The 12,270-nt window shown below is 35.3% G+C and overlaps 2 protein-coding genes and 1 non-coding gene across 4 annotated transcripts; all 3 read right to left on the bottom strand.

Moving 5' to 3' along the window:
• Positions 1-1,882: 1,882 nt before the first annotated feature.
• Positions 1,883-2,518, bottom strand: T27A10.2 (uncharacterized protein; the record flags this gene model as incomplete). The annotated part of the gene is made up of 1 exon (NM_076215.6): positions 1,883-2,518. One exon carries the CDS (start codon positions 2,516-2,518, stop codon positions 1,883-1,885), a length of 636 nt encoding a protein of 211 aa, NP_508616.2.
• Positions 2,519-3,077: 559 nt separating this feature from the next.
• Positions 3,078-3,201, bottom strand: T27A10.10. The gene has a single exon (NR_070712.1). It is a non-coding gene; the product is annotated as an Unclassified non-coding RNA T27A10.10 (non-coding RNA).
• Positions 3,202-9,644: 6,443 nt separating this feature from the next.
• ckc-1 (ethanolamine kinase) lies at positions 9,645-11,867 on the bottom strand. Of its 2 annotated transcripts, none has more exons than NM_001029758.3 (6): positions 11,730-11,867; positions 11,384-11,634; positions 10,742-10,868; positions 10,466-10,691; positions 10,168-10,390; positions 9,645-9,818 (listed from the first exon to the last, which is right to left on the bottom strand). In NM_001029758.3, the coding sequence occupies exons 1-6, from the start codon at positions 11,859-11,861 to the stop codon at positions 9,749-9,751; spliced, it is 1,029 nt and encodes a 342-aa protein (NP_001024929.1). In that variant the 5' UTR covers positions 11,862-11,867; the 3' UTR covers positions 9,645-9,748. The 2 variants fall into 2 exon arrangements, with proteins under 2 accessions (NP_001024929.1, NP_001431049.1); NM_001444132.1 differs by having other exon boundaries at positions 9,650-9,818; positions 9,872-10,390.
• Between the last annotated feature and the right edge of the window lie 403 nt (positions 11,868-12,270).

The following is a 12,270-nucleotide window of genomic DNA, read 5'->3' as shown; positions in this document are numbered from 1 at the left end:
ACAAAGCTGAACGAAATGCGAGGTCAAATTAAGTACTATTGTGTGGGCTTCCATGGGAGGCAGGGGCGGTTTAAAATATAGCCTGACGCCTACTGCGCCTCACTGGGCCCCCGTGGCCACTTTTCTGGAGTGAAATCAAAGGCCAGCTGTTTGCAGCGCCCGACACTTTTTGGATTCCGAGCTACACTATACAGAAGGCGCGGGTTGCAGCTTAGGAGATCGCCGGCAAGACAGCCAGGGCAGGCGTATTGGCGCCTACATAGCAAATAAAATACTCAACTACTCAAAACGAATAAAACGATTTTCGTGACATTTAACAAATATTCAAACCTTAAAAACACATCTCAATGTTCAAAGTAATAGTAACCGCACCGGAAATCTGAAAACTCAAGTCATCGTGCCCGACTTCCTCATTTTTCTGACACACGTCATATGAATTAAGCGCGGAGCACGATTATTTCATGCTTCATCGCCGCGCTCCCGATTCTCATTGTATTTTTGCAATTATGCGTGAGTTTTGTGTTTTTTTATTGTGTAGGTGGAGAACACATTTTCTTGGAATAAAGATTGGTTTTCAACCATTCGATGAACTTTCTTCAAAAGTGATGAAATTTTTTGAATTCTTTCGAAACTTCCAACCGATTTTATTTCATAAATCAAGGTCGCCAACATGGGATGAAAAACAAGAAAATCACCTGTTTTTCAAGGAACATAATCTATCAAAAGTCCATCAGAGATATTGCGACATAACTAATTGTTTACTTGACCAAAGTCTAAATTTGGTTAACTTTCAAAAGGGTTTCTCCTTTTTCTGGAACATTCCTAGATGAGCCGGATGTTAGCGGAAAGAGAGAACTCAAAAAAAAACCGAAACTGAACTAAATCTTTTTTGGTATACTATTTCCTGTGCTAACCACCAATCTTTCTTTACAACTACTTTTTGTGTCGCGTTTTTTTTTCTCGCTCCTAAAAATAAAACTAGTTTGAGCTTTTATGTATTTATACCCTAGAAGAGAATGGGTAAAATGTAAAGATCACATCTATGACATTTCCAGGTTATAAGCTCTTTTATAAGCACATATGAAAATAATAAAGTCTTCTTTTTAACAGTGGAGGATAATAAAAAATAAGGATTCAGTAATCCGGATTTTGGATATTTTCTACCCAGATATACACACTTTAGGTAATGAATTTGAAATATTTTGTTTTATGAATTAATAGGTTTCTGGTGTCAATAATATTAATGAATCAAAAGTATCAAAAAGAAATGGAATGTTTACAAGTTTCTAAAATCAGCAGGCTCTCTGGGCTCAATATATCAAAATAATTTGAACGATCCTAAACAAGTTCTAATTCGATCTCCAATTTTTTCTTCTGAAAAAACACCTCGTATAAAGTAACAGGAACAACTGCATCTGCCGTCATGTTTTTCATAATTTTTTCTCGCTTTTGCTTTTTCTTTTTCCTTTTTTTCTTTTTTTTTTCGTTGCACAGAATTCATAAAAATTTCTATTTTTGGAGCATTCTGGAAAAATCATAACTTTGTGAATTTGATCTGAAATTCTGGAAAACTGAAAAGAAAATAAACAAAAACAAACATGGATTTTTAAATTACAGAAAATTTATTTAATGAACGACCCAAATGTGAATGTTCCATAGAAACTGATACAACAAGAAAACGAGTAGAAACTATGATAGAAAGGGAGAGATTCATAGGAAGAATTTCGTACAAAAAAAACCAGCAGAGATCACGGAATTTGAAGTTTTTACAAGAAGGGAGCATAAAACCGGTAAAACGTGGGAATGATCGTAATGAGAAATACAACTGACAAACTGGCAACTAACAAGAAACGTTAATGTAAGTACAAATTGAGGGAACATATCACACAATTGGGAAGCATAAACACAAAATAGGGTTACTGGATGGATTAAGAAGGGCTTTAGTTTCACGAATAGCTTGCGCTGGAATATTATCTACCTGGTTTCTTGACTGGCAAAGCAGGATTCGCATTCGCATTCCTTCGGAGTAATAAGAGTGATTGCTGCCGAACGAAGAGCCGGACGATACTGAAGAACGACGCGGGACCATCGTCTGTACGTGATGGCTGACAGAGAATTTGTAGGTTGCACGTTTCAAAGCCTCCAGTGGTTGGGTATTGTCACCATCCATATTTCGGACAAGGCATAGAACTCTGGACTTTGCGATAACGTGCTTCCAGATAAGGATTCCGAGAGTCATTAGTCCGAGGTCATGTTGAGGGAGGCCATCTTCGAATAGTTCTTGTGGAATATGTACAGTTTCGAATACTTCAAGGTTGACGCTATCGTCGAATTTCGCAAGGTATAGCATTTTTCCACTACCTTCGGACGCTGGGCATCGTCGGCAGCTGAGCACAAAATCGTAGTAGCAAATGCCGTTGGCAGATGCTTCGAATACAAGGTCGGATGCGTTAATATCAAATAGACCGGAGTCTTCAGCAAGTTCAATAATAGACTTTCGGGGTTGAGCCGTTAGCATTGTGGGGAGAAACTGAATAAACTGATGGTGAGATGAAGAAGCAACTGATTGGGGCGGGTCCGAATTCGGGTCGGCCCCGCCCTGTTCAGCTCGTCTTGCTCCCTCCTCTGTGTCTCTTCAGTGGCCAGGACTTTCTCGCGCGGGGGCCGCTCTCCTCATTCAAAGTGGTCTCTCGTCGCTTTAGAAGCTAATAAGCAAAGATATATGTTTAAAGGAACATGTCCTTTCGCAGATTGTGAATAATTATTAGTTGGAAAGTTTTGTTTTGAGGTTTGAAGGTAGAGCAATGCCATTTGCAAAATTCTCTGCACTCGGATTCATATTTTTGAATGGAAAACAAGCAATGGTTGAAAGAGCATTTAGTTAAAGTTCTGAGCAGAAGTTTTTTGTGGAATTTTCAAGTTTGCCATCGCTTTATTATCCGAACCTGACTTTAAAAAAAAGTTAATGAAACAAGAAGTGAGAAAATTTCAAGCAGGAAACGAATAGCCGTTCATTCCATATGCACGAAGCTTTGTTGTCGTTTTCAGAATCATCCATCATGTCACCTATTATTTCCCACTTTTCGCTCACTCTTTCTCGTTTCAAAATGTTGCTCGTATTCCGCAGTCAAAGCGTGCAAAAAAAATGCAAAAACCGAACACAAAGCAAAATTGAAATCCTCCCCCACACATCTCCAGACTTGTGATGAGACCACATTTTTCATTTGCAGAGGAGCACCACAAAATCAACAATGAAAACGGATGCTCTCGGGTTTCAGGTCAACTCGGAATTCACCCCCATTTATGTGGGTGTGATGTTGATGTCTATATGGTGTCACTTTGTGAATAAAGCGCCATTTTTTTTGCACTCATTAAAACTTTACTGCGGGACTTTTTTTTTTGCATGACGCCATTTCTCCAGGCAATTAAACTTGTTATTCGGACCAAAACATTTCGATCCGTCTATCTCTTTTGCCGGCTCCCTCTTTTTGAACATTGCCCAAAAAAAGGAATGAGAGTAGTTGAGTTTATATTATCTTTTTCTAGACGGATAGGGTCACTGAAGAATGATTCCTAGAATTGCATGTATTGTAAGAACCACCAAAAATAGAATTAAGACTTCAAATATCAAACGTCAAGTTTTAGAATTTTAAATTTTAAATTAAAATCCACCAAAACATAGCATTGTTTTCTACCGAAAATTGGAATTTTCCGTTCTTGCAAACTAAAAAATTGTTGGCTTACGTGCAAGCTCTCCAAAATACAAAATACAATCGTAAAGCAAACCCAATAGACTTTAAATTGAGTTAACCCATCTCTCGTCCCACTCATCGTATCTTTATGAATCCCCAGAACCCACTATACATATTCGTCAGCCCAAAAACCTTTTAGAGAAAACATATGATCCCGGCCGTTACTTTTTTCTATTTTATACGAATGACCTACGACTTATCTCAGTCACCATATATATGACATTTTTGACGTCAGTCACTCTCGCCCTGTCATTGATGCGTGGGACCAATAAAATCAGGGTCGGTGCACGAATTGACATAATTAACTGCTGCCTTTTTTTGTTTTGCTAAATGAACGTCATTTTAAAAAGAGGTTCGTTTCATTCTCGGGGGGGGGGGGGGGGGGGGTCCTATTTTGATGTGCAATCTGAACGCGAGGTCACTATTTTTAGATAGCATAATTGGCTCTCTGTGGCTGTCTACAAAAACGAAAACATTGGAGTCAGATTCGGTGTTGTAACGAGAGATGATGAGTTGCTTCGAGAACTTTGTTTTTTTTTCTTTGGGAAAACAATCATTGCAGGAAAAACCTAAAATCAAAAATCTATCGGATCTTGGGAGGTGTTTTCCTTTTCATTCATTTTGTTCTATAAAATTGTGGGATTTGCGACAGACAAAACTATAACTTTTAGTAGTGACATTTACCGAGACTAAAAACAAATTTAGTATTACGTCTTTTAGAGAGTTCAATTTTTTGATAGTTGCAACTCAACATTAGTTTGACGACTAAAACGGCTTCTTTGAGCCATTCTTATTTCGACTCAAATCCAAATCCTCCCACACTTTTCTAAGCAAACCCAGCTCAGTTTAAAAGCCATGTCGCACCAAGTGTGTCATCAAAAAAAAAATTTTTTTTCACACGCTATTTGCGTCTCCGGAACACTCAAAATAGCCATTGCCGACGAAAGTAAATCCTGTTGGCATTGGCTGAAGACACTTGCAAAACGGGGCTTCCTCCCTTCTTTTAACGAACTAAAGTTTGATTGACAACGTAACAGAAAACACACGTGCGTTGCTAATCCTGTGACGACACCAGCAGCACCCATGAATGTAACCTAATCAACATTCGTATCAATGAGCAGGAAATGAGAAGAGTTATCAGCGCACCCAAGGGATATCATTGTTCGTTCCTACTGTACCGGCTTGCGTGCTATTTGGATACAAGCGTCATCGACGAGTATTAAAACTTTTCGGTAAACAATATCCCATTGTAATAGAGATTAACTTCAATTGTGACGGGTACATTTTGCAAATTTGCAGGACTGATTCACCAAGTCCACTGGTTGACATTTAAAGCTGATTGGCAAAATTTTAGACAACATTTTTTGCATATACTTTTGGTCAATTTCAGGATTTTGGAGGGGTTTGGCAGCATCAATTATTGATACACAGAAGATAGAGAATCAGATATCTAACTTTTTTGGTACTTGTGTGCAACGTGTAGTACACCTGCCTCAAAAATATTTTCCATTAGGTTTTCCGTTCATTTTATTTAAAAATGGCAATATAATGTTTCAAATAAAAGTACAAATTTAGATAATTGAATAATTGAAGAAGATGTAACTGTATTTTGAACGTATAGACCCAAATGTGTTCAAATAAACACTCTTCTTTTAACTATTTTCCGTGAAATTTTTTTCAGGACGTTTTATTATATCTGAAAATTTTTGTGTCTTAAAAATAAATTTGTGAATTCAGTATTTCAGCACAACACTTTTTGAATATTTAATCTTGAATCTACAACCTTCAATTATTGTACCAATTAGTACACAAAGCCATGTTATAACAAGAGAACAATAACTAAAGCAAATGACACCAGATTGTTTTCCTTTTTGGTTTTTTCCACTGAAAAAAGAAAGAACTTTCCGGTTGAAACAAATCTGAAAATGTTGGAAAAGTACGTAGAGTACAAGTTTGTAGGAGGATTAGGGTTTTCGAACGTATAGACCCAAAGTTTGCTTAAATGAAACAATTTTGCAATGAAACTTCTCAAAAAAAACTTGAAAAATTTTTATGGCTGTTCAATCTTTCCTAAAAATGTCCTAAAATGGCGAAAATCTTTAATTTAAACTAATTTTCCGCGTTGCAGCGGTCGGAATCGGTTTTTTTGTTTAAAAAAAACTCAAGTATAAAATCGACTTCCGACCGCTGAGGGACCGCTGAGAGAGACACGGAACAGTGGCCAAATTGGAAATCTCAGTAAAAGTTAGGTCAGTTTTTCAAAATTTTGAACCCGCATAACAAATTTTATAAAATTTTTGTAAAGTTTCGTTATGAAATTTGTTTATTTGAGCACATTTTGAATACATGCGTTCAAAATACCCCCTCCTTAAATTCGATAATTTTATTTCTAATTGTAAGTAAAGCTTGTGTTACTCTGCTATGTTTTGTACGCGGAATTATAGGAATTTATTGAATTGGGTTTGTACCACTAAGACTTGAATCGTGATGAGACCCATTTAACGAATATCATGTGCCTTGCTTCCAAGAAACCACAAAAATTGTGGGCAGTTAGAAAATTGTTTTCTGGATTGTTTTCTGTTTGTTATTTATTGTCTGAACCAGATCATAAGACCGGGTTGTAGTTTCCAAATTGTCAAAAGCTTCAAAAAACAAGTCTTCTGTCTTCCGTATTCAAGCACTCACGCGTGACTACTTTACTGAAAAAAATGTACTGATAACGCTGACGTCGATGGTTCTGATTTTATTTTGTCTTACATATTACATTCCGGTCACTTCACAACTAGTTATATTTGTAATTCAGTCCGAGTTCTCACGAAGTTTAGTCAGCGATCTGTGAAATGGACAGAAACGTGAAAGAAGGAAGAACAAACCACAACAGGATGAAAATCCGTCTGCAACATAGCATTAACGTCACAAAGACAATAGGATGATTCCTCGAAAAAAAAAAACAGCGTCATATTTTGGAATTCAAAACAACAGGGAAACCGGATGGGTTTCTTGCATATGTTTTGCCGGAGATGACTGGAGTTCCAGACTTTGGGTTCGGGTAATTGGAAATATCTTTCAGGAGTCTCGATGGAGGAGAAATGGATGCGGGATAACTGATACTCAAAGAATAATACAGAAGGAACATCCGGTTAAGTGACGGAATGATGCCGAATTTCCAAATATGTGTCGGCTTTGTCAACCAAAAAGGCTTAAAAGAGGAGTTGTAAAGTGGCTCTGTTCATATGGTTTTTGAAATGCTACGTAGACGCCTAAATACAAGAATTTTTGTCGTATCTTTTGTAAATGGGTCTTGCCACGCAGTCAACAAACTACTTAAACTTGTGCCAATTTATTGGTCGTTTTCAGCATAGCAAAAAAGGGGTCCGACTTTCTCAACATTTTCAATTTTTTTTGTTTGTTCTTAGGTGTTCTCTCATTGTTCTTTGTAATTAGAAAAAATGTTGCCACAATAATCTACATATTGACCTAATTAGGTGGCCCAAAAATTGGTAGTCTATTGGGTTTCTTTTTCATTTTTCATGTTGCTTCTTCGGTTTTCTCATAAAAAATGCTGCCCTTGTCACGTCATCTTGAAATTGAGTGAAATATCATTGAGGGGGGGGGGGGGGGGAATTTCTGTTTCTCTTTTGACTCGTTTTGCATTCAGATCAACAACTCAATTTTCGACACAAACGTTAATTGATGCGTTTGGGGTGGGAGCACTGGAAAACACAAAGTGCTGTGGGGGTTTTTTTCATTTAAACATCAAAAACAATAATATTTATTTTTGGCAACAAGTTTTCCCATCCCAATTTAACGACTTTTGCTCATGACTAATAAACATTACAACTCGAGAGGGGACGTTCGAGACCCGACGTCACAAACACTGGCAAATTTTCATGCGTTTCCGCACGAAGTCATCATTTGAAATTCAGTAGCCGAAAACGGAGATTGCGGACGACATCACACTTCTTGGGGAGTTAAAATTAGAAATCGTAAAGGGAATGAGTTTTGATTAAAGCTTGTGCTCTCTCGCGTGTGTTTTTTTATTTCTTAGTGACAACTAGTACGAAAGTGACGAGTTTTATGGATAGTATATCCTGTTGTTCATGTCAAAACTTTTTGACAAAAAGAAAAAAAGGTTTTTTGTTGACCTAGTATAAGCCATGAGCCTTATACCACAAAAGGTCAATCAGCGCTATACATTCATCCTGGGGATTTGAAATGTTGAACGAAAATTTAAAGGGTAGCATGAGAGAAATAAAGGTCACTTCAAGACTTGATCAATAAAAATCATTGTTTTTGAGAGTGGAAAACATAAAATACTCAATAAAAAAAACACTTGCAAATTGAGAATTATTATTCATAAAATCACTGGGGACTGTCTAGTCTGAAAACAAATCGTGTGATATTTAAAGTAAAGAACTTTGTGATATTTAAGTTGTTTACTTACAAAACAGAAGTCTAATTTAAATATATACATTATATACCTCCAACTTGTGACATTAAACACAAGGCATTGGCATTGGGATTGAAATTTGCACGAAAATTACTGCGTTAGAGTATTTTTTCGACCGATCAGTAATAATGAGGGGGGGGGGGCGGCAAATTTTGAATTACTCACCAAAATGAACGATATATATATATATATTTATTCAAAAACGTCGTAGCAAAACAGAAAGTATAGAATAATCACCGGGAGAAACAGACTTGAATAATTTGAATGATCCTGTAAACCATAAGTAGTTAAGGGGATCAAGTTGGGTGAGAAAAATAATTAAACGGGATAGAATTTAATCGTGATGCAAACATTTGACGGCTCACTGTCCCCGGAAGTAACTTGGCCATACGGTTCCATAGGTGAAGATTGACTAGTAGGAAGCTTTCGTTGATTGATCCACAAGGGCACATCATGTACGGATATCTGGGATCTTTTATGTTAACTTTCAATTTAAATATTTCCATGGTGATATGGGATGTTGAACGGGGGAAAAATTTGGCTAAAAGCCTAGAAACCATTTTTCAATTATGTGAATTACCAGTATTTATTTCAAAAGTTTTCAGCCCACAAATTCTTGACTACGGTCAATTTCCAGTTTTTTTTCAGCTATATGGGTAATATTTTTTTTTGCAAAAAATAAAGCAGTAGTTAAAAATTTTTTCTTAACCCATTTAGTCCACCTTGAATAACAAACTATATACATTCCCCTTCACAATTACTTGAATTTCATTCAAGATTTTATTTATGCAAGTGCCAGTAAGTTTTCCAGATGATTCTTCATACTAAACACTTGTTATGCTTTATGATACGTGATAAATATTGAATAACTGACATTTCTGCATACTTCTCGGTGATTCACAAATGGATACATGGTTAATGAGATCCAAATGAAAATGATGGTGATTTCGGAAATGGGATATTAATAAAGATTCGAAAATGATGATAGAATTTGGAAGAATTTTGAATTTGTTCAAAAATAATTGATAAGAAAAAAATATAACTGCAAAAAAAACCCTGTGCCAAACATAAATAATTGTAGTTTTTAGTTCAAAAAGGGAGAAAATTGAAAATAAGACAACTAGGACGCTATTGAAATTTCTATGGTTTACAGATTTTTTTGTACAAATCTAAGAACATATTCAAGTTGTTGTCTGTTTTTATTACCTTAAATTATTTTATTCAACTCATCTAAAATTAATTATTAAGGACAAATATGTATTGCTGTTTCAAAACATTGTTGCTCCACAATCTTTAAAAAATTTGCACTTTGAACCGAAATTTAAAAATTATCTTTTTGCGAAAAGTATTAGGGCATGATAAAACTGAAATTATTGCAATAAAATCGTAATCTCGGACTTTGATTCTAAAAATATTCCTGCACGACTTGTGTGAAATGTTATAAAAATTTCAGTATTCATTTCTACTAAACATAATAAAAAGTTTTAAGAAATCACAAGATTGGGTCACAAATAAAACAGAAACATAATTTTTTTTGTAAACTTAATCAATGTTCAATTTTCGATATGTACTTATGAAGACGTTTTTGATATTGTTGATATCGAGCGTGAGCGTACCTGAAAATTGTCTCTTTAATTGACTGAAATTATTGAAAGTAATTGTGGATTACCAAAATCGAAGACTTCGCATTTTTTTTAGACTTAGAATTGCCCAAAACTACCGATGTTCTGAAAATTTCTCAAAAAAATTTAAAAATTTTGGAGAAAAAACTTATATTCAGATAAAATTTCAAATTCTACCAGAGATTTTAGCTGTAAAATACGCCTTTTTCCAACACTTTGAACGGTCGCAACTTTTTTTGGGAAATTTCTCAAAACGTTTTATAACGACAGTGTTTGTGTTGCATACTCATTTTAATAATTACAATTTACAGTTAGTATTTTTTAAATGTTTGCAAAACCTAACGTTAAATAATCAAAGTCAATCGTTGAATTCTGTGCTTGGACAAGTGCCCACACAGCCCAGAAAAGATGGGCGGCTGCTTCAAACAATAGCAAGTTCTTGAACATTGTAGCAATTCGGGTGTCAGAGTGCTCTTTTCCATTTGAAAAACGTAAATAGTCGTTGATAAATGCCCACTTCTCGTCTTTTGTCAAACATTTTGAGTAGTCAGGAGATCCTTCGACGCCTGAAAAACAATACTGCAGATAATTAGGATTTCTTACAATTGAACTTTAAAAATTTGCAAAACTAAAAAAGGTACCTGCATATTCACAAAAGTGATTGGCAATGTCGTATAGAGCATAATTTGGGAATGCATATTCATAGTCAATAAATTCGATTGATTTCTTCTCACTGTCATACACAATGTTGTGCACAAGAAGGTCGTTATGACAGAATACAATTGGCTCTTTTAGCATTACGATCATCTTTTCAATTTTGGAAATTTCTGCTCCTAGATCAGTTGGAAAGTTCTCGTGGAAAAAATTCTGTAATATCAATGAACAATTTTATTTTCTGACGTGGAAATTAAAATTACCTGTTGGCTTTCTTTTTCAAATGACGGATTCAGCTGTTGTAAAAATGTTCGCATTTTTTCAAACACTGGAGTTTTTCCATTGGTTGGAACGGAAGAGTGAAGTTGGGCAATTCTTTTGGCAATGTTCCTGGAACATATTATATTAGATTTCAAGTTTGGAATGCTCAATTTGAATCAATTAACCTTCAAAAACCATTAAAATTAATAGAGCCTACTTTTTGGTAGGCGTAATTATTAAAAGATTTTAGGTAGGCATTATTAAATGCCTGCATGCATTTTTTTTTCTAGCCTACTGTTTCAATTTACTGACGGCAATACTTTTTTCTCGAACGCTCTTCAACAAAATCCTGGTTTTATAGAGTCTTAACCTCAAAATATACAAATTTTTCAAAAATTTTGTTGATGCTTTGAACGCAGAGAACTGATCAAAATGTTCACTATTAAATCACAGAGCTTATGGAAACTGAAAGACTAGTTTTCGATTAGCTTGCAGAGGAACAAAGCTAATAAAAAAAATAAAGCAAATAAAAACTTCAACTTTTCGATAATTTTGCAAAACATTTGATAGCAAGATTTTGACTGGAACTTCCACATAAATTTGTAAAAATATTTGAAAGCTGAACAATTTAGTTCAGAACTTACATATTAAATTTCGAGTCTCTCATCTGTTCAATCGCTAGACTTTTTCCCTCCAAAAATCCGCAAATCAATCCATTATTAAATTTTCCATAAAGAGGAGCAGCGAATCCATATTCTGCCAGTTGTTTCCATGCGATCACCTCGTTCTCCCGATCAATGACCTTGTTGGTGTTGTGACCGAAAACACGAAAGATCACGTGTTCGGTTCCGAATCCCGCAGAAAATATTTTGTTCGTGATTCCGACTGAGAAATACTGAAATTGATTTTTTTTTAGTTTAATAACAAAATTTAAAGAATTTATTGAATATATTTCGGGCATTGCGAAAATTTGGTAATTTAAAAACCTACCTCAAACGTTATTTCAGGTGATTTCCATTCTGGTCGAAGCTTGGTTAGAATTTCCCGTGCAGAGTTTTCACAGTCAGTCTGACTTGTCAATGAGAGGTCAGCATCGAAAGTTTGAAACTGAGCACTTGACATGTCTTTCTGTAAAAAAATTTAAAGTAGTCAAAATGTTTTCCAATTCTTGGAAAATGAGAAAAATAACAAAAAATCGAAAATTTCCTCCTCGCTCTGCCAATCTTATCAGGAGACACTGTAACGAAGCGATAAGAAATTAAGAGACAACAAAATTGAGAAAGGTGTATTAGAATTGGAGACGGAGAGATAACGAGTATTCTATGATTCTTCATTGTTATCAATTTTGATTTTATTTTAATATTCTCAGAACAAAGTGGTTAGATAACTTTGTCGGCAAATATTAAAGCATAGAAAAAAATGAAAAAAATCGGTAAGGAGAGAAGAAACGCAATGCAAAATGACGAAAGTTTCCCACGGTATTGGATGGTCAAAAAAAAGTTTGCTGGAATATGTAAAATGCTAGGATTTT

This window comes from Caenorhabditis elegans, chromosome X (assembly GCF_000002985.6).
Source record: "Caenorhabditis elegans chromosome X".
NCBI classification, from domain to species: Eukaryota; Metazoa; Nematoda; class Chromadorea; order Rhabditida; family Rhabditidae; genus Caenorhabditis; species Caenorhabditis elegans.
This window is presented reverse-complemented; position numbering and strand designations above follow the sequence as displayed.